Source organism: Primulina eburnea, chromosome 8 (genome assembly GCF_022965805.1).
Source record: "Primulina eburnea isolate SZY01 chromosome 8, ASM2296580v1, whole genome shotgun sequence".
NCBI classification, from domain to species: Eukaryota; Viridiplantae; Streptophyta; class Magnoliopsida; order Lamiales; family Gesneriaceae; genus Primulina; species Primulina eburnea.
In genome coordinates, this window is record NC_133108.1 from 35,282,144 (window position 1) to 35,304,469 (window position 22,326).

The 22,326-nt window shown below is 32.6% G+C and overlaps 3 protein-coding genes across 6 annotated transcripts; 1 reads left to right on the forward strand and 2 right to left on the reverse strand.

Annotated features, from left to right (window-relative positions):
- Positions 1-6,937: 6,937 nt before the first annotated feature.
- On the forward strand, positions 6,938-8,000 carry LOC140839207 (WUSCHEL-related homeobox 11-like). Its single transcript, XM_073205840.1, has 2 exons — positions 6,938-7,509; positions 7,819-8,000. Exons 1-2 carry the CDS (start codon positions 6,978-6,980, stop codon positions 7,998-8,000), a joined length of 714 nt encoding a protein of 237 aa, XP_073061941.1. The 5' UTR covers positions 6,938-6,977.
- Positions 8,001-11,349: 3,349 nt separating this feature from the next.
- Positions 11,350-12,539, reverse strand: LOC140837913 (heavy metal-associated isoprenylated plant protein 45-like). Of its 3 annotated transcripts, none has more exons than XM_073203991.1 (3): positions 12,402-12,539; positions 12,188-12,263; positions 11,350-11,817 (listed from the first exon to the last, which is right to left on the reverse strand). In XM_073203991.1, the coding sequence occupies exons 1-3, from the start codon at positions 12,450-12,452 to the stop codon at positions 11,498-11,500; spliced, it is 447 nt and encodes a 148-aa protein (XP_073060092.1). In that variant the 5' UTR covers positions 12,453-12,539; the 3' UTR covers positions 11,350-11,497. The 3 variants fall into 3 exon arrangements, 2 of the variants coding, with proteins under 2 accessions (XP_073060092.1, XP_073060093.1); XM_073203992.1 differs by having other exon boundaries at positions 12,151-12,263; positions 12,402-12,492; XR_012119505.1 differs by lacking the exon at positions 12,188-12,263 and having other exon boundaries at positions 11,610-11,817.
- Positions 12,540-13,929: 1,390 nt separating this feature from the next.
- LOC140839440 (protein PLANT CADMIUM RESISTANCE 10) lies at positions 13,930-17,847 on the reverse strand. 2 transcript variants are annotated; one of them, XM_073206143.1, is made up of 4 exons: positions 17,664-17,847; positions 16,526-16,753; positions 15,655-15,881; positions 13,930-14,262 (listed from the first exon to the last, which is right to left on the reverse strand). In XM_073206143.1, the coding sequence occupies exons 2-4, from the start codon at positions 16,695-16,697 to the stop codon at positions 14,095-14,097; spliced, it is 567 nt and encodes a 188-aa protein (XP_073062244.1). In that variant the 5' UTR covers positions 16,698-16,753; positions 17,664-17,847; the 3' UTR covers positions 13,930-14,094. The 2 variants fall into 2 exon arrangements, with proteins under 2 accessions (XP_073062244.1, XP_073062245.1); XM_073206144.1 differs by lacking the exon at positions 17,664-17,847 and adding an exon at positions 17,499-17,608.
- Positions 17,848-22,326: the final 4,479 nt, after the last annotated feature.

The following is a 22,326-nucleotide window of genomic DNA, read 5'->3' on the forward strand; positions in this document are numbered from 1 at the left end:
ACGATTAAAATTCTCTAATTATAATAAATTAGGAATAATTCAAAATAATATCACTATAATCATATCTTCTTCGTGAAAATCATACACTATTCAATAATCTTCAATTTCTATATGATTTAACAATTTATCGGATTTATTTTAAAAATCGACGAATTTCAAACATCACCAAAAATATAAAAATTATACATTAAATCGAAGACTTCGTGTCAACGATCCCAGAACTGAAATCGCTTCGTCGATTGGATAAACCGATAAATCACAAGATCGAAAAGAAAAATAAAAAACCTTATCATCTCCTCTTTCCTCTAACCTTTCTTCAAAACTTTCTGATTCACGTAAGTTTGTTTTCAAATTTATCCTTTTTTTTAATATTATATAATATAATATAATATATACTATTTAATACTTTAACATCGGTATATCCTTTGGACCAGTCAAATAATCCAGTTTTTCAAAACTCAAAATATAAAACTTCTATATCTTTGAGTTTTCTACGTTATATTCAAATTTCAAATCATTTGGACTTCATATGACAAAGATATATATCATTAATTATCATTTTACTCTTAAAATTAATTCATTATTTTTAAACTTATTTATGAAAATGCCATCAAAATAAATTGAATATTTTTCAACTTATTTATCAAAATACCATCAAAACTATTTTATTTTTGGGGTCTCACAAAACTACTCTTTAGTTTGTTTTAATTTTTATTTATCTCTGTACTTGTTGGTTTTAGTAATGATATTTAGGTTTTGTTAGTGTTTTAATCTTATTGAATAAACTGCTAAGTGTTTTAGTCCCGTGTTGCAACACTGCTAAAACTATCTCATCTATCAAGGCTAAATTCAGGTGGAGATATGCTCTAACTCAGGGGGAGTTCTGCTGATTAACATCTTTTTTGTGTTTCATCCAGTTGAATATTTTCACTATCGCAAGTATACGGTGTCAAGTTTTAGTACTGGTTTGAGTACAGATATCGATCCCACGAGGAGTAGTTATTTAAAACTGTATATCAAGTACCATAAATTGACATAGTTCATGAGATAGTTTATAATCGATTCAAAGAAAATAACGAATCAGGGAATTCTTAGCACGCAGTTGAAGTTCAATGAGTAAATCAATCTAGTATATGATTTCATCTGGTTTCCCCTATGCTAAATTAAAATTGACTAACATATTATTAAATTGCATCATTATTACTAACAAAGAACTCGCAATTTTCCTATTCCCTTTTTCAAGTGATAAATAGAACTGTATTACCTATTACTGATTTTACTATGTCTATTCAAAATCACGTAACACGTAATAAATGCAAACAAGGTTCTCTTTATGGACGCGTCAGAGTTATATGTCTTTTGCACGCTATAAACATCTAACGATGTGATTTACTTTGTCCTAATTTCAATCCCCTCTCTTGAGTGTTAGGTCTTAATTATTTGATCAATCGAATTATGACCAGTAATTCAAAAGCATTAACGACAAGAAACCACAAATAAACACGATGAATTAATTCAATGAAAATTCAAAAAGTTAATAACATAGGTTCAACCAAGACCAAGTCAATCTCTAAAAAATAAAATTAGTTCATATTCGAATTTAAATCAATACAAAACCTGTTTGTAATCATTAAAAAAGTAAAAGTAAAGAACCGAATTAGAAACGTGTTGAGGAAAGATGAAAGCGCGTCTCCGTATCCGGATTCAATGTCTTCTATCTGCGTTCTTCGCGTTCCGTCTTCCGTGCGCTCTAGTTTTTTAGTCTCTTTCCGTGTTATGTCAGTCGTGCTTTTTTCTCTTCTTATTTTTTCCTTATAAAGCCCACGTCGAAACCTAAGAAATCTGGAAATCGCATCGCGCGCCCAAGCTCGCGCATATGCGCGGGTCCTTCTGTGCCCGTGACTCGCACATATACACGGGTCTTTCTGTCTCTACGCTGGGGCATGCGCACAAATTTCCTCTAAGCGCCATTTTCACTCCTTTCACGCCCATCTAGAGCTTTACCTAGGTTCCTGCAATCACACCAAAAATAACAACAAACCCATAATTCCGCTCAAGAAAACTAACAATCTATATGAATTATAAGGGTAATTTAAGTGCACAAAATGCACTTATCACATCCAAAAAAAGAAAAAAAGAGAGATTGAAAGGAATAATTTATTCTTGAATGATATTTTCCTTTTTGATAAATAATGTTCATTAAAATATAAATTTTTGTCTTTCTAGACTACTGATATTTATGATAAAATCTATACTAAGTGATTTGTATTCATTTCAGAGCTTTCTTAAATTTTTCAAATGATAGACTTTTATGGATTTGATATATCTTTATTGACTTTTACAGAATCTCACAGATTTGTGTGGATTCATGTAGACATTTTTGCAATATTTTTAGACTTTTGTATTTTTTTATAGAATTTTATAAATTTCGTACTTAATTATAACATATTATTTTTTATTAATTTCTTTGAATCAATAATAATTGACATATATAACATATTCAGTCTGAAATAGTTTTTCAATATTTATATTAATAAATAAATTTACTTATTTAAAAGTTAAATCATTTAATCCTTACATGTGTATATATGTGGGTTTGTATGCATGTTTGTAAATTTTAAAAATACATCAATTGATTAATCTGTAATTTTTGTTTTTGAATTGATAATATACATGTGGAAAAAAATATTATTTATCATTGTATGGATATAATTTTGTATAAAAATATCATATCTCACATATTAATTGAAAGTGCTACAAATATTTTGAAAAATCATGGTTGTTTCGAGGTTATTCAATTATTAAGAAATAAACGGCATTTTTTTGGATCATTTTTTTATTATTATTGAATATTACATTAATTTGTGTAAACCATAATTAAAAATCACAAAATCAATTCTAAAATTCAAAATTTCTATGATATTAAAATAAAAAATTATTAAATGAACAATTAGCCAAAAAATGTAAATTTTGAAAAAGAAAGATGAAAATATATATAGATGAGATGCGATGTGAACCGAAGAGAGAGAAATAAATAGCTTGTGCATGAGTTAAAAGTTTTAAAAATCTATACAAAAGTCATTAAAGTCAATAAATCTCCAACATTGAATACACTAACCTAAGTCTATATATGATATTCTTATTTAAAAGAGTTTGATTCCTAATGAAACTTTTGTTTCCATATTTTGTAGGTATCAATTCACAGAAAAATATCTAGGGCAAAAAAAGCTTATAAATAAGAGTGAATAGATGTTGAGATTGATTGATGAATATAGATGTCAAAGAACAACAAGCACGGGAGTTAGTGATTTACTTCGAAGAGATCAAGTGCTCAAGACAATGCTTATTGTTATGTTGTTGTGGAGTGTTGAAGAAAAGCATACACCACACCTAATAATAGTGTGTTGTTCATCAAACAGAATTTCGGTTTTGTAGAAGTTGTATCTCTCATTATTTGGTTATTTTTGTGATAACAGTTTTGAATGCACTTTTCTAGTGAATCTTTTGCCTCGTGACACTTTTTATTCATGAAGAATAGTGCTGGCAAAAACCTTGATATTCCCGACCATACCCCATTCTCATCCCATTCCCTTCCCGCAAAATTCTCGACCCGCTTATTTCCCGACCCGCAGGTTCGGGATTTTTCCAGTACCGATTCATTTCGGGAGAAGGATATGGTATATAATCTACTCCTGACGGGATTCCCGTCCTGACCCGAAAAAATATTATTAAATTTTATATTATTTATAATTATTAATATAATTATAATTAACATTTTCATTTCCCCCATTTCATTTCAGTTTCCCGATTTCTCTCCATTTCAGAAATCTCACCATTAAATCCCCAAATCTTCTCCTCTAAAATCCTTAATTCAAAATCTCTGCACCACATCTTCTACGAATCCCTTCACTATCTCCTCTTTACGAACCATTACCCGCCATGTTGCAGGGGCTGACACCATCGCCACCCATCGGAGAACTCCCAGCTTCGTCTCCAATCATTTCTCACCATTCGTGAGCCTTAATCCGTCGCCCAATTTCCACACGCAAGTCCCTTTCCCAACTACTTCTTCACACACTTTTTCGTCCACGGTTTCACCCGTGACCTTGGCCGAGTACGCAGCCACTGCCACCAATCTCTTCGCTACTGCTTCTTGTCCAACCAATCTTCCCTCTGCAAGTTAATCGTACGTGAACATGATTCCCCCGTCGCATATTCCAGTACTTCTGTTTGTTAGTTTTGTGGCCCAAATAAGAAATCAACAATAACCTTTGTTGGCTGGTGTTCTGTGTTATGGGAGTTATCTGAGAAAGAAGGGTGTTCAGTTTTTTAGGATAATATAGTTTTAAGCGAGTATTTGTTTTCAGATTTATGGTAACGGTCGTTGGCTTCTCACTAGGGGTTTTAACTTAGGTGTGGATTAATAATCTTTTAACAAGTAAAAAGCAATTTGTAGCTTTGATCTACGGCTAAATACCAAAGAATTAATTCGAATTAGAATTAAGGTCTCGAGGAAGATGATTGTGATACTCTATTTTATTATGAATGGTCAGTTAGAATCAAATAGAATCCTTTTCTGCTTGGCTTCTTTTTCTGATCATGTTCTGATTTTGATGATCTTCAACTTTAAGAATTTGGAAAAATAAATAAATTAAGGACGGAGCTTGAAGCATTTTAAATGAAACATGAATTTTAAAAGTTATTATATGCTCATAAGAAGTGTGCCTGACTTAAGGTGAGTCTCAGTTTTTTACCTTGATACTAGCTAGGGGTACATCCATTTGATGATGTGTAAGCCTTAACCATGAAGCAAGCGCATGATAAGCACACAATAAATGCAGTATGAGTAAATTCAGTGTGAAAGAGTCAAGATAATAGTTATTTATTTTACTTGTAGATGGATCAAAGTTTGTTTGTTTATTGACATTTAATAACTCATAAAGTAAATACTAGCTCTATGTATTGACATTTTCGTCAAAATCTTGTTTGTGTTCATTGGATAGATGCAAAGAATTCCCAGCAAATCTAAGTGATACCAAGATTGTTCATTGAGATTACTATTATTTGATAATTATATTTCTTATTATTGTAATAAAATGTACTATGATTACTAATATGTGTCATTTGTTATTAATTAGGTGCACATGGATGAATCAAGTGGAAGTGGCAGTGTTCATTCCACCACTCAACCTCAAACACTATCTCCATCCAAAACACCAATCATCCATGATGAGTAATAGATATTGGAGCCAAAAGAAAAAAAAGTAGCGGATGTGTGGTCACACACCAAGAAAATTATAAGGAGAAATGACAAAAATGAGGTCATTGTTGTTGTTGCCGTTTGTAATTATTGCAAAACTGAAGTCCTGCCCATAGCAGAACACATGGGAATAATGGCATTGATGGGCATGTGAAGAAATGCAAAAACAATCCTCATAACGTGGTGAAGTCAGGTTCTTCTCAACCGATCTTAACACAATCGTCCATGAATAATGTTTTGACACCTCACATCTTTAGCCAAAAAAAACTTGAAGATAAGGTTGTCACATTTGTTGTTAAAGATGAAATGCCGTTTAGGGTTGTGGAAGGGGCGGGGTTTGTAGAGATGATGAAGGAAGCTCAACCTCGATTCAAGATTCCCAACCGAAAGAAAATTGCAGCTCTTGTATGGGATTTGTATTCAGCAAAGATGGCTAAGATAAAGAGTGTAATTAGTGATCAAAGGGTAAGTATAACTACTAATACTTGGACCTCGGTTCAGAATATCAACTATATGGTAATTACTGCTCATTTCTTGGACAATGATTGGAAGTTGCATAAGCGAATAATAACTTTTACCAAGATCACCTCTCACAAAGGAGATGACATTGAAAAAGTTTTAGAAACACGTTTAAGAGTCTGGGAGATAGATAAAGTTTTCACTATAACAGTTGATAATGCTAGCACGAACGATAAAGCAGTAGAGTACATGAGAAAGAGGCTAAAGGAAATGGGCACTCTATTATTTGATGGTAAGTACTTGCATTTGAGATGTTGTTGTCATATTATAAATTTGATTGTCAAGAGTGGGTCGAAGTTTCTTAATGAGTCAGTTGAGTCCATTAGAAACTGTGTGAAGTATATTCACTCTTCCAGGGCACGGTTGGACCAATTTAGAGAGTGTGCTATCCTATTAAAGATGGATAAAATGTCGACTGCTCCAATGGATGTGCCTACTAGGTGGAATTCCACCTATACAATGTTTTCTGTTGCATACAAGTTTAAGAAAGTTTTTGATAGGATGACAGAGAATGCACAATTTGTTGAATACTTTGAAGAGGTAGAAGGTTCGGAGAAAAAAAAAGAGTGGGACCTCCTACGAAAAAAGATTGGGAGAAGGTACAAGTCTTTGTGAAGTTTCTCAAGAGGTTTTATGATGCTACATTGCAACTTAGTACTACCAAGAAAACTACATCACCCTTGATTTGGGAGGAAATAGTTGCAATGAGGACAATCATTGATGAGACAATACTCGAAACTACAGATCCTTCATTGCAAAAAGCTGTTAAGAGAATGGAGAGTAAGTTCAAGAAGTATTAGAGTGATCTTGAGAAGGTAAACAAGCTTGTTTTCCTAGGTCACATTCTAAATCCTCGTTATAAACTTCAAATGATTGAGATCCATTTCGGAGATATAAGCATAATATATTAAAATGTTATAATACTTCACACAACACGTAAATATCATTCCCATAATTATCCATTTATATAATATTTTATGTAAAACAACTTATTTGCTTATATTCAAAAAATACAAATACGAGTTATATGCTATATCCGTCGTTCAGAAAATGATTAATACGAGATATTACAAATCAATCATTCACTCTTATTGTCAGTCTCAATATTCCTAATATTATTTGATAGCTCCACGCAGCTGGTCTTTAAATACTACTCCAAATATTAAGTAACAGGTACTCGTCGTTCTCTTGAATAAACATGTACAGTCAGGCCCAAGACACTGCCACACGTCCGAGTCACGCTGTGGAAGCCTCCACCGACCCGAGACACGAGCCGGTGCGGTCACGGTGGACTCCAAAGCCCGAACAAACCCTCTTTCTTGAATCAATCTTCAACAGCGGGATGGTCAATCCATCCAAAAACGAGACTGTGAGGATTCGAAAGATGCTCGAGAAGTTCGGATCCGTCGGCGACACCAATGTCTTCTACTGGTTCCAGAACCGCCGCTCCCGGTCGCGCCGAAGGCAGCGACAAATCCAGGAAAGCCTCGCCACGGGAGAGCCGCAGCGGGGGATTCAGAATGAAAAGAGAGCCGTGGCAGCTGGTGGATTTGCAACAAATTCTTTTTGTATTAACACAGGCTCCTGCAGTTTGGTGGACTCGGGCTCTTCCTCATCTCGCGGGATTAGTACCGATCATTATTTTTTCTCGTATCCGGGACTTCAAGAACTTGGCGGCCAAAACTCAATCTTTGGACACTCCGATGCTACGAATTCGCAATTCCGATCTGGTACATATATATTTCTTATGTCTTAACCATCAAATCTAGCACGCAACAGTAGCTGTGGCCTGTGAAAATTGTGATAAATTAATAAATATATTTTAAAATCTCATGCATGTCATGATATAATTATTCATTATCAACCAATTGTTTTTAATTAACATATCCAGCCCCAACTAAATTATTGAGCTTTTATAAGATGGAAGATCAAACTTCATCCCACTTCCATGAAAACTAGCTTTGTTTTTTTCGAAATAATATAACCATTAACTACAATAATTCAAATAAATTACATCTCATATAAACTTTATATTTCAGGAGTGATTACAGTGTTTGTAAATGGAGTAGCAACAGATGTGAGTAGGGGGACTTTTGATATTAAGGAAATGTTTGGGGGAGACTTTGTGTTATTTCATTCGTCAGGGATGCCATTGCAAGTCAATGAGTATGGATTTCTGGTGCACAGCTTGCAGCATGGAGAAAGCTTATTTTACTGGTGATTAATTATATATTAAGTTGACTATTCGTGCATTGTTATTTTTTTTTTCTCTCATCTATTAAGTCATTTATTTATAATTTATGAAACTTGTAGCCTTGGAACTTGTGTTTCCTAGCTGAAAAACGTCATCAGTTATACATTAATATTCAAAAGGGATAGATATCTACACGCACTGAATTCCCATGATTCATCGCCTTTCGAGAAGTGAGATATACTATGATAATCTTGATGTCATGGGATATATATATATTTTTGTTTTAATAAAGTAAGAACTCGTAAGCATGATCTTTCATGTGCATCGTATAAATTTTTTAAGTAAATCGTTGAAATATAGTTGTAACTCGTTTGAAAAATATTATAAGAAATCAAATTGTTAGCTAAATAATCATGATTCATATTCTCGTTTTCACGACAAAAAAATCCTATACGACAACGGATTCGAGCCATTTTAAAATGTTGTGAAGCAGTGTTAAATCGCTCAAGACAACGTTAAACTTGTTTTTGGCAACAACTCTCAAAAATATTATATCACATTAAAACCGTGCGCAATTTGTGAGTTATGTGATAGCTTATATTTTTTTTTTCCTTCAAAAAGTTAAAAATGATTAATTTTTAATCATTTGACTTTCTTTATTTCTAGAATTAATACCCCACAAAATAAATTATATATTTGACCCCAAAATGTCTTCTGCTTCGTAAAATTTAAAATTTTCATTAGTTGATCTTGAGGTAATATGGAAAATTTCTCCCATTATATACATCGTTATTTGTACTTGAGATCTTTGTATTTACCATATAATTCAAGAATAAATTGGAAAATATTATTAATATATATTAGCATATATATATATATATATATATATATATATTATATATATATATATATATATATATATATATATATATGGCAAACACTTGTGTGAGACGGTCTCACGGGTCGTATTTGTGAGACGGATATTTTTTGGGTCATCTTTGAAAAAATATTACTTATTATGCTAAGAGTATTACTTTTTATTGTGAAAATGAGTAGGGTTGACCCGTCTCACAGATTAAAATCCGTGAGACGGTCTCACATGAGACCCACTCTATATATATATATGCAAAAAAATTTGTGAGACAGTCTCACGAGTCGTTTTTTGTGAAACGAATATCTTATTTGGGTCATTCATAAAAAAATATTATTTTTTATGCTAAGAGTATTATTTTTTATTGTAAATGTCGATAGGGTTGACTCATCTCACATATAAAGATTTATGAGACTGTCTCACAAGAAGTCTACTCATATATATTTATATGTATATGCAAATTACACAAAAGTAAATTGGAAAATGGTATCTATCTCCAACTTGCATGCTTTTTATTGAATTTTGAAAATAAGAATGTGGTAGATTTTGTAATTGGCAGCTGTTTGACCACGTGTACAGTACTCTAATAATCTGGATCAATTGTCTTTCAATTCATTTTCAGGTCCCAAGAAATTCTTGATTTCAACTGCACGAAACCTGCTTTTGGGGATTCCTAGTTTTTTTTTTTTTGTTTCTGGAAAAAAAGTTGGAGAGAATTTTAAATTTGTTGTTACCATAATATTTTGTGTGATGTATTGACTTTATTTTCCCTTTAATCGTTACATTCTGTTGCATTCCGGAAATATTGAAATTGGTGTACCGTAGATCAAAACTAGAAATTTATTATTTTAATGCTCAAATATATATATATATATATATATATATATATATATATATATATATATATATATATATATATATATAAATTTATTGTCGAGGGATGATTTGCCTTCTGATTGTCATAAACCAAAATTAATTGCTAACATTTAATAATGTGTGCGAGAACAAAAGGAGGTTCACATGATTATTATTGATCTGTACACAGAAGCCGATATATCATTAATTAACAAATTAGCTTATCAATAGTTTTCAAAACAGAATGTCATAGATATGTGTAAAGAATATTGTTTTTATTCAATATACAGAAACATTAGATATATTAAAAAATTAATTTAATTGATGATTAATCATTTAATACAACACCCTAACTAATTTACTACAACTACGTTTTGTGTATTTAAATGCAAAGGATATATACTTTAAGTGTGACTAGTTACTTAATAATTAATGAAGTATAAATTGTTGTTTGATAAGTATGATCAAGTAACTTGGTAACTTGTAAGTAACTAATTACTTAGTGAGAAGCTGAAACTTTAATTTGTGATGCATCATATTTTGGTACACAAAAGCTTTTGTGAGACGGTCTCACGAATCAATTTTGTAAGACGATGTTCTATTTGGATGACTAATGAAAAAAATTATTTTTTATGTCAAAAGCATTAATTATTATTGTAAATATGAGCAGAGTTGATCTATGAGATCATCTCACAAGAGAGCTGAGTTTACAAATCGATCGGTCCATCTTACACTAGTCCTCTAGGTCTTCTTACACGGCCCGAGCTGAGACAGGAGCCCAGGTTCACTCGAGCTTTTGTTAGCCCTGATCAGCTGTTTCTGCGAACTCAGGGATGACTTCTCAGAAAAGCACTTCGGCCTTCACTCATACTGGTCCAATTCCTAGCTTCCTCTTGCTCTCGGTCATGTTCTTCTGCTCGAGTCCCAAGATGGCTCGGGTTCTTTCCCTTCCTGGGGTATAAAATAGTTTTATCAGTTTTCTTCCAATAATATTCTTTAAATGTTTGTATGAATGTCTTGGTTCCCTCCCGCATCCATTTTATCTTTGTTCTAAATAGATCATTTGATTATGATCAGGTGAAAAAATAATGCACTAATTATTCTTATTCTCCATATTTTAATTGTGGGGTATCAATACACCTCAAAGAGCACATCATTATAGTTAGGGTGAGAAAAAAATATCGAAACTTCGTATATCATAGTTATCATATTGAAAATACTGAATTTACCGAAATGTTTGGTATATCGAATATTTCGGTATTGTATGGTAATGATTACCGAAATTTTTTGTACGGTAACGGTATGAAATTTGAAAATTTCGATATATACCAAAATACCGAAACAATATATAGAAATTTAAAATTACATAATATTTCTAAACAATAAAGTAATAAAATAAAAAATATAAGAGTTTTTTCCGATATAAAACGGAATACCGATGCCTTACTGAAATCAGTATACTGCAAAATTTTGGTCTAATCGATATGCTAGTTATATGAACCTATGGTATCGATATATATTTTCTTATACCGTAATTTTTCTATACAGTATATGGTTTTCGATTCGATACGGTACGGTACGATATATCACCCCTAATTATAGTTAATGTTGTATTATAGAGAGAGAGATCCGGATGCACAAGATAATATATAATGGAAACAAGCTATGACCCCAAACATAGAGATTTTTTACAACTTTTATTCTAAACGTAGTGTATTCTTAGAGCAGATTTGAAGTGAGCATGCACATATCATCATCTAAATGAGTAATTAGAAGATTGATACATGTATAAAAAGTACTACATGATCATGCAAGCATGAACATTTTCTTCATTGAAACTATACGTGATCCTATCGTCGATGGTTTGGTACGGGAGCTGAGGGAAGTAGCCGTGCACACTCTCGTTGTATCCATGGGTGTAGTAATTGTAAGAGGAAGCGAAATTGGATTCATCCAAATATTGAGATGCATAAGGGTAGTATTCAGAATCATACGGAAATGGCCAAAACTCAGCCTTTCTTCCTGTTCTTCTAACAAGTTTTAGGACTCTTCTCTTGTCAACATATCCCGTCACGGTCACTTTCTGCCTGTCCATGTCTATCTCTAAGCTGTCAACACCTGCATTATATTATGTATCATTGATTTCAAACTTGTATGGATAAACAAACCGGAATTTTGGGACGAAAAACTTGGATTTTTACGACGATTGCTCGCGATGATGATATGATGAATGACATATTGTATGTTTAATTCATTTAAGAATATAATTTTCGAAGTGTTGCTGTACATGCATTGTATAGACTTAAAAGGTGGTTGATCGCAACAATATTTTAAAATTTCTGATTGTGTCGGGTGATGAATGAGAGCAGTCGATCATATTCAATGATTTGGGCAGTTTTTGTTCCTTAAACTCAAAATAAATAATTTTTAAAAAATGGGTTTAAATTAAACCCGATCGAATGGTGATATGTAGAGGCAAAACCCTTGCCATCCAATTTAGAGATAGCTCTTCGTATCCTTTTCTGGCATCCTTCGCAATCCATATGGACCAAAAGCTCCACAATCTATACATTCAAAAAGTTATACTCTCTAAATTTCTTAAATTCTAGTAATTAATCCATAAGTTCATTCTCGAAAAATACTAATAATAATAATAATTACAAAGGTTGAAGATATATATATATATATATAGGATTACTTACAGACATAGCATTAGATATAGGAGCTTGCAGCTTGAAACAACCACCAAACATTATCACAATCTTATCATTTGTACGTAAATTAAGGTGGTAATATATAGTTGATAAACATGTTCAAATATCAAGAAGTGGTATACTACAAATCGTGAGAATCTTGCAAGTTGGTGGAATTTATCTCTTCATTTTTTTTTTCCATCTTTATCTACTCTCTCTTTAAACATGCTTGTATCAATATTTGCCGATGAAATTTCACCTAAAATTCGTTTGTTCGACAACCACATGAAGGTACTACTTACAACTAATAACGTAGACAGCCAACAATTAGAAAGCGCGCAAATTAGAGGTTGAATTTGAATTCTCATATCAATTATCATGGTCACGTATACACTTGAGATTTAAGACGAACAAAATCCGAAATCCAATTATCTTGTCGATTGATAACAAGATTTTGATTTTTTTTATTATAATTATTATACGCGATGTAGAGTTTTCAGCTATCAGCTGTGATCAATACGGTTCTCTTCTCGATATTATCTTTACATCTAATGAGAATCATACATCTCTATCTATCCGAGTGAGTATACAAAACAACTTGAGTTGATTGATGGAATTAGATTCTCAGCTGTCTCCTATTATTGTTATTTCTGATCTTTCGTTTCATGGAAATCGGAACTAGTGCTGATTCTTTCGCCTTCACTGTCTTCCCCTACATGATGGAGAACCCAGTATCCCAACTCAATGTCCACAAGATTTGAGAACAATTTGATTGAACTTGACGAGAATTACGTGCACGAATCTATGAGCAAGACATCCTCCGGCATCTTGCCGAGTTGAGTAAAACCACAGTATTTATCGTGAGCGAGTATCCAACGAACTACATTTATTCTTGTATACAAGGTTCATGATATTGTCTATGGATCCCACATATGATATTGAATAAGGACGATAAGATGCAAACTTAAAATAAAGTTAGGATCTAATTAATCAAACAAGTGTAGGACAAAGGCGTAAATGATGATCCATGGTGTATAAGTTGAAGAAAAAAAACTCTATTTTGTTTACGAATTTGCTTTTATTCAAGACACATTCCTTGTTACCAGCTTAAAGATCAAGTGTCTCATTCAAGTTGGCCTTGTACAAGATTGATTGCTACATTGGTATAAAAGAATTTATACGCTAAGGGTCCGTGATGCTGTGAATGCCATCCAGCCAAACTTACACGTGTGCAACATAAAATCATGAATCTTCTACCCCCCAACATACAGAACGTGTAGCCGATTATATCAGTGCAACTCGAATCTTTCTTAAATAATAACAGTTCAAATATCATGTTTCAAAACATATTATGTCAACACAGGGCGAATCTATGCTCTGCTCCAGGATTAAAACTTCTTCCCACATATATTTACATGGTAGGACGAGCTTTTACTCCAGATAAGCATAGAAATAACTGTCATGCATAGCAAATGATAATTAAGAGTACTAGCCGAACTAACCACTCACTTGAGGTTGAAAAAAAAACGGGAAATAATGAGATGCCTTCACACTGAAAATATATGAACTGAAGGCTGCAAATTTTCGGCAGTTTAAAAAACAGAGAGGAGGAAAAACGAGGTAGCAATACACACATAATAATTAACTAACAGTACAACTAACTCATCATCAAATAGAAGTAATACTAGTTGGATAATGGAGCTTATTTCGATGAAATCAATTCCATTGTCTGCAAGGTAGGTGCCGTAACTTCCAACGTCTGACTCGGAGGATTTGAGCTTCCAGACCTCTCCCGAATTTCTCTATATTCTTGACATATGGCACATAAATGGCAGCAGAAATGAGTGATGAAATCTCCGCATGGCGCTTCCTATATCAAAGAAACCAAGAAATCATGGGAAAGTTATTTGATCTGCAAAGTCAAAAATCACCATAATTTCACAAGATTATAAGCTACTTTGGCATTGTTACTAACATAATGCTGAGAATAACCATTCATCATTCCCTTCTTCAATTAAATAACACGGTAATTTAGCTGCACAGCTGATCGCTCATTATCGTCAATGGTCATAGAAACGTAATGAGTAATTCTGGCAAGCAAGATTTCTACAGAATATTCATACATTAGCAACTAGAGTTATAAATAATATGCTGCTGTATCAAGGTTTATTACATATCCTTCCTGACATTTGGACACATATGAGAAGGTAAACAAGGAACATCATAAGCTTATCCAGGAGCGTATTCTCCAAGCATAGGAACGATAAAAATTAGAGCTACGACGGAAGAAAGAAAAATTCGGAATAAAAGCACAATCCAGATTAAAAAGTACTGAGGATAATAGAGGCACGCTGATGCCACTCTATATATATATATGTTACGAAAATTGCCGAATTGCTCATGAAAAATACAAGCTTTCCCTACTGTATTAAATTTGATCAATTTGATCGCTCATCGGAATCAATTTCCTCTAAAGAACTGGTTGTAAAATGGCATAAAATCACCAGACAAGTTTTCTTTCCGCCAGAACTATGCTACACAGTTTTAGTGGCATGTAGCACAAGAGATTAATAGACACTTTCAATTAGATAAAGGAAAAACAGAAACCATAAGCCCAACATCCAAGATCAAAGGTGTAGAAAATGCTGATATGTCCTACTCAAACAAGAATCTAATTTGAGGACAACAATAGCCAAAGCTAGTTGAATCCAAGGGGATGACGCAACTAGTGAATTAACCTTTTGGAGTCTATATCATTGGGAGCATTAACCTTTTGGAGTCTATATTATTGAACCAAATATTCGACACCGTCATATCAAACCATATTCACTGTAAAACTCCCACATAAATCCAGCAGGTGGACAGTTGACAAAAAGACAAAATTCTAAGTACTCCATCACCATGCAAAGGCAATTGATCGATCATGCTAGAACACATTGACCATATTCAAAGTAATTGAGCCAAATGTTAAGTTCAGGAACCAAGTCTTTCTTGGAACTAATGCAACACTTTGTATTATCAACACGGATGGATTGTCAAGGCACCAACACTATGGCCAACACTTCAACTATCAGAGCGACATTAAACAACCAAAATCACAAGACCAAGTCAACCATCCTTGAACATCTACGGTAGAAAACTTGGCCGCAATTGTTAGAGAAGATACACGCATACATGAAAGTTTACATTTTTTTGTTTTCATTTTTTTAGATTTCATGAATGATGAAATTTATACATGAAAGCATGAAATGCAAAGATATACCTGCAAGTTGTACTTTGACCTTAATGTCCTTCGGTACCCACACGCATAGCATGCAACAAAGCATCCAGGTAACCCCCACAGAATGCCATCAGTCAACACACAGCAAACGGAATTAACAAGAGACCACAAAATAAAATGAGTTGTACAAGATCCCATTAGAGTTCCGGACCCCAAAAACTCTGCATTCTTGGCAAAAAGATAGCACGGGCAAATTAAGCCAACACAACCTGAGTAAACGCTGAAGTTAGTTAAGAAATAATATAAATCAGGGTGAGATATCACGGAGTCATATTAGCTCTGGTAAAACACCAGAACACCATAAACTATTTTGGAAAGATAATTCTGACGTGATCCAACACAATTCATGTCCAATTATAAATTCAGTTTACTAAAAAGGAATTCTTATTGATGTCATGCTTGACCTTGAGTAATCTCTGTCACACAGTGAACCAATGATTTCTCAAGTGTGAAAACTTCCACACAGCTCAATGAACTTTCTCTAGAAACACATCTCTCCATTTTTTAAAAAGAAAATACGTCACAGAAAGAAATAAATGTTAGTTTCAAATTATTTGCCTCTAGCGGACATTAAACAGTTATCATAGTCTCCACAAGGACTTCCACAATAGACTACATTCAAAAAAGGTGATTCCAATCCGCATTCAACTTCTTTTGGGCATAAGTAAACAAAAACAGTATTAAAATACTGCTCAGTTATGCATTAACAGATTATGAGACAAGCCTTCTACCCAGATAGAATAAAAAATAAAGAGATGATTATCACATATTTCTCGTACTACTCAAAAAGGCACCTTCCATTCACTTTTTTTGCTTCTTATAAATCAAGATCACAAGGCAGAAAGTAGCGTACAGCTCTGCATATCATCACAACAAGCACAGATTCCAGAAGACCACTCTTCAGGCACATTATTCATGTGCTGTTGAACAGGCGTTGCATCTACAGGGGTTACTGTTTCTGCTTCTGCATCTGACTGACTCAGAGGAATATAAGGTGGGGGTACATAATTGGTTTGGCTCACCATTGAATCTCGGATGCAAGCTTCACAGCTTTAGTTGATTGAACAGCTTGAACTGTTATCTGCAGCAAAATTATAATGAGAATTCACCAAAGTTTCCACATAGGACAGCAGAGGCTTCCTATACCATCCAAACTACATCCATTCATCATGCCAGAAATTGCAAAAATATTGAATATATACGTGTTCATAATTATATAGGGTTGTCCTTTAAACAGGACCAAAAAATCGACAATGATGTAAGATGCTAAAAATACATTGCAGGCATTAAAGAAAATGACTGGCTCAATCATCCAGTTAAACATCATGGATGATCATTCAAGTTCCAAATCAGAGTAAGTCCAAAGGAAGAACATTGCAAACGTTTGAAGAAACCAAGATGGACAAGAATCAACTTCCTCCACGATAATCTTCACTGATAAGCTCTAAATATTGGTTTAGGATTAATTAACCACTTGTAAGCACTCTTGCATGGTTTCAAAGGACATAAATTTGTACAAACTTTAAAATGCTTCCCGAGTCCAAAATTCGATAACTGCATGTCGAGAAATACACTGTGTTTTCGTGCACATTCTTACAGAGAGAGTGTTGCATCAGATTCTCAAACACATAACAAATAATTGTCAGCAAAAGCTCATCTTGCCATACGAAGTTTCACCGTATTGTACATTTAAAACCAATGTGATTATAATCATAGTACCGCCTCACGAAAAACAAATACAAATAAAGGGACAAAATTACAGAAGTTCGACATTAAGAAACGGGCATAATTCCCCTCATTACCAAAAAAAATAATCAAACTTCTACCAAAATGATTCAGAAAGTGAAGTTTCTTCTAGAAAACTTCGTTACATGAAACAATTGAAGATTAAAATAATTTTTAAAAGAAACAATTGAAGGTTGAAACTTGAAACCCAATCCAGTTTTCTCAATCATTCAAGAAAATCAATGGAATTGAGCGCGGGCACTAACCTGAGATAGAGAACCGTAGAATCAACAAGTGTGGACTTTCCAATTTGGGGAATTAGATTCCAAATTCAAATCAAATCGCGTAAATGATGGATTTGCTCCAGGCCAAGCAAAAGTGCAATTCTACAAACCAAATTCGCTTCGTGTTTTAATAATCTCAACATATTTTTCTGTACAGAGAATATTTTCAATATATAAAGTTGTGAGAGTCTATTTTCTCAAGAGTGAAAAATAAAATTATTATTTTAATTTATTAATTACTAATCAAGAAAATAAGGCATCCCACACACTTCGATTTTAATATATTTATGTATATATATATATATATATATATATATATATATATATATATATATATAATTGAAATTTGACCATACTTATTATCAAAATAAATCTAACCATGGAGGAAGTTTTTAGTGATCCGACTTCGTGACATCAATTAGTTTTTACGAAAATACTTGTTAATTTAGATGAGTAATGTTTTCATATAATTTATTCAGAACTACAATAATATATATATATATATATACCAAAAAAATAATTGAAATTTGACCATACTTATAAATCTTTGGGTTGTCAAAATGCAACACGACCCAACAAGAAAAAATCAGGTTCGGGTTGGGGTTTTTCGGGTTCGGGTTGGGTGGGTTTGGATTAGTATCAGTTTAGAGGGGTTTCAGGTTTGGTCGGGTTGGGTCACGGGTTGACCCGAGTTTTTTTTTTTTTTTTGAAAATATTACCTATATTTTTATATATTGTATGTTTGAACAAAATTTATTGTATATTTATATGATAAATTTAATCATTTAATATTTACTTTGTATATTTTTTATTTTTTTAATAATTGTTTATTTGATTTAATAAATATACTTTTAATTTTCTACCATTAAACTTTCAAGTTTAAATCGAAAATTTTGTTATTACGTGTTTAAATTAAAATATTATTATTATTTTATTATTTTTTCGATTTTTTTCATTAATTTTTTGAAAAATAAATAAATAAAATTCGGTTAGGCGGGTTCGTGTTCGGGTTGCTTCGGGTTCGGGTTGAAAAAAATAAAAAAAATTCATGGGTTAACCCGAAACCCAACCCACCCGACACGATTGACACCCCTAATAAATCTAATAATGGAGGAAGCTTTTAGTAATCCGACTTCGTGACACCAATTAGTTTTTACTAAAATACTTATTAATTTAGATGAGTAAAGTTTTCATATAATTTACTCATAACTACAATATATAATATTATGAGATCCTGCAGGATTTACCTACTGATTCTGGTCTTGGTGAGTCTTCAGGTGTTGTGAAAACGAGTCCCATAAAGGTCAAGTCTCTCCTAAGTAAGCTTGCAACGGACCAGAACGCTAGAGGAGGTTATCTATCTCCAGTAGTTGTGGCTCCAGTTATCTCATCTCAGGCCACTGATATGGTTGAGGTGGTGTCTCCTGCTGTTGCAGTTGTTTCTGCACCTGTGGTCGTTTAGGTGGTTGACCCTGCTCCTGCCGTTCAGGACTCTGTGGTTGATACTCATGTTTCTATTACATTGCTTTCATTTGCGATGGGTTCCGGGAGTGTGGGCTGTGAGGAGGGTGTTGTGTCTTCTTCAACCACTGCCTATTTATCTTTACCGCTTCCCGGACGTACGTGATCTCAGCAGCGGCGGTATTACAGACAGAAAGCGGCTCAGGCGAGTTTTCCCTATGGACGACCTCCTGATCCAGGATGATATTGTTTTTCGCCTTTTGGGTGATATGTGATGGGCGTTCACCGCAGAGTTCTCTTTGCCCATCGTTGTGCCTATTTTGCTTTTGCCATATTCCAGGGTGCCCTGTTGGACTTGGTGTGTTTTTTGGTGGTTTTCAGGCTCTCTGTTGTAGTTTGTCTGTATTTTGTTATCATGTGATGATTGTATAGCCTTTGCAGAGATCTTGGCCTAGTCCCCCTTCGTTAGGTTTTATTTGTGTTGATCTTTTGTTGTATATATACAGGTAGGAGTCTGTCTAACCCCCCGCTTCCGGCGGTGTTTTTAATATATATATATACTAAGTTCATATATTCTCTCCACAAATTATATATTTAACATAATTTCATCATGGATATCTAAATAACAATTAAAAGTTATAACAAAATTTTATGAATCAACTCGATTTATTAATTATCATTATTCATATATGTACTAGTCATTATTTCAAACACACATCGAAAATTTCGTTTGCTAGTAAAAATAAACAACAGAACAAGCCTATACAACCAAAATTATAATGTTTATTTAAAATAATTCAAATGTTAAAGTGGGAAATCTAAATCTACCAAAAACAACTTTTCAGATCCAACTCATTTGTTCTAGTAACTAATCAAGCCAATTGAGCATTACACAAATCTTAAACTACTCGAATTGGATTTACAAAATAAGTAAAGTATAAAATAAATTTTCTTTCCCACAAATTACATTTGTTCTCCGTGATTTAGGAAAAAGTATCCAAAAATCAATATTTGTCATTCAATTAACACATTTAACTTAAATAGAAAACTTTTTTTTTATATAGGAATAAATCAATGAGCAGGTCGTCTCTTATGAGACGATCTCACGAATCTTTATCTGTGAGACGGGTCAATCCTGTTGATATTCACAATAAAAAATAATACTCTTAGCATAAAAAGTAATACTTTTTATGGATAACTCAAATAAGATATATGTCTCACAAAATACGACCTCACACACAAATTTTTGCCTAAATCACTAACTTTTTGGTTTCACTACTTTTTCACACTCCTCTGGATTGTGGTTGTTCTATAAACTTTACTACAAATTCAGAACTTATAACCTCATCAAACTTATTTACCAAATAAATTATGTTGAACCGAATCTTTGTGATTTGTGGGGAATTTAAATTTGAGTAAGTATCTTGTGATACGGTCTCACGGATTTATATTCATGATAGACTCTTATTTACAATGAAAATTAATATTTTCGACATAAAAATAATATTTTTTCATGGACCAGATCGGAATGGAGATATGTCTCACAAAATTGACTAATGAGACAATATCATGTGAGTTTTTGTGTGCTAAATTTTCATTGATCAGACCGCTCGCCAGCTTGATTGAGAAGAACTACTTATACAATAATATAATTATGTATACAATCATATATATAATATATAATGTGATTAATTTGGTATGCACATGGGGTGTGGCCACTTAAGTCTCCCTTTGAAGTTGCATGAGTAGAACATACACATTTAATTATACAATCTTATTAGGCGATAATGTAATGAACAAAGAGAAATTCAAGCATCGTGATATGTTATGAATAGAAGAGGGGCCTGCAAAGCTTGTCTAATGCATGTTTTTCAACATTGGGGGAGAAGGGTGGTCTACATGCACACAAGCCACAAGGGGTCAATTAACCCCTAAAAAACCTATATATAGCCATGTGAAATGAAAATTATTTTTTTTTTTATAAAAAGAATAACGACAATTGAAATTAATTTTCCGGCCTTATATATATAGATCGTAAGATGAGATGATGAATTATGTATAATGATAAATCACACACACACATATATGTATATGTATAACATAATGGTTTGGAAATTTAATTATTTGTAGAACTTCAGTTAAATATAAATATAAAAAAATATTTGATGTAAAGGAATATGTGTAAATAAGAATATAATTTTTTTTTCGTAGTAAAGTTGAAGTAATGGATTGTAGATAAATATTATGAACGGAGCAAATTTTACACAAATTTTATTATAAAACATATGTTGAAATAGACTCTTTGGCCGGAAATGGCATGATTTACAAATAAGGATTTTATAGTTTAGAATGCTATACTTATGGTTTTTGTTACTAGTGGAGTGGTTTGCCAAAAATTCATTAACAATTAGTGACTAAAGCAAAAAACTTATATGATATGAATCAATTTTGTGAGACTATATCTTTTATCCGATCTCAACCATAGAAAATATATTATTTTTATGTCAAAAATATTATTTTTCACTCTAAAATATCACAAATATGGATCTGTGAAGTAATTTCACGAGAAACCTACACCGATAAAAAGACATTAATGGTATAACCAATAATCAAATACACCAAAGATATTGTCTAAGGCATAGTTTGGTACACATGATAGGATAAACATGTGATAAATAATATAAGGATAAGTTAAGGATAAATAAGATGTATGATATTATATTTAATGTTTGGTATGATTTTAATAAGAGTGATTAAATTTATATATTAGATTGTAATGACAAAAGTAACATTATCATAATAAATTTTATAATTTCAAATTTGTTGCTTGAGTTCATATTTTTAATCTGTTCATGTGCCGATAGTGTAGAACCCGAAAATCAGATTACATATAAGCCATGCATAATTGTTATTATTTAAATTAAGAATGAATTTTTAATTAAATATATGAAGTGTTTAAGTCATTTTAATAATTTTAAATCATCAGGAATTATTTTAAAACGTAGATGTTTAGCTTTGTCTTTTCGGGATAAATATGTGAGGCCGGGCCGGAGTTTAGAGATTAGAGATAAGATTAATAATATGAAAATATTTCTAAATTTAATTTAAGTCAAGGAATAATTTAATTTAAAGAAATAGAATGTTTAGGATTTATTTAAATTAATTAAGAGCTAAATTATTAAAT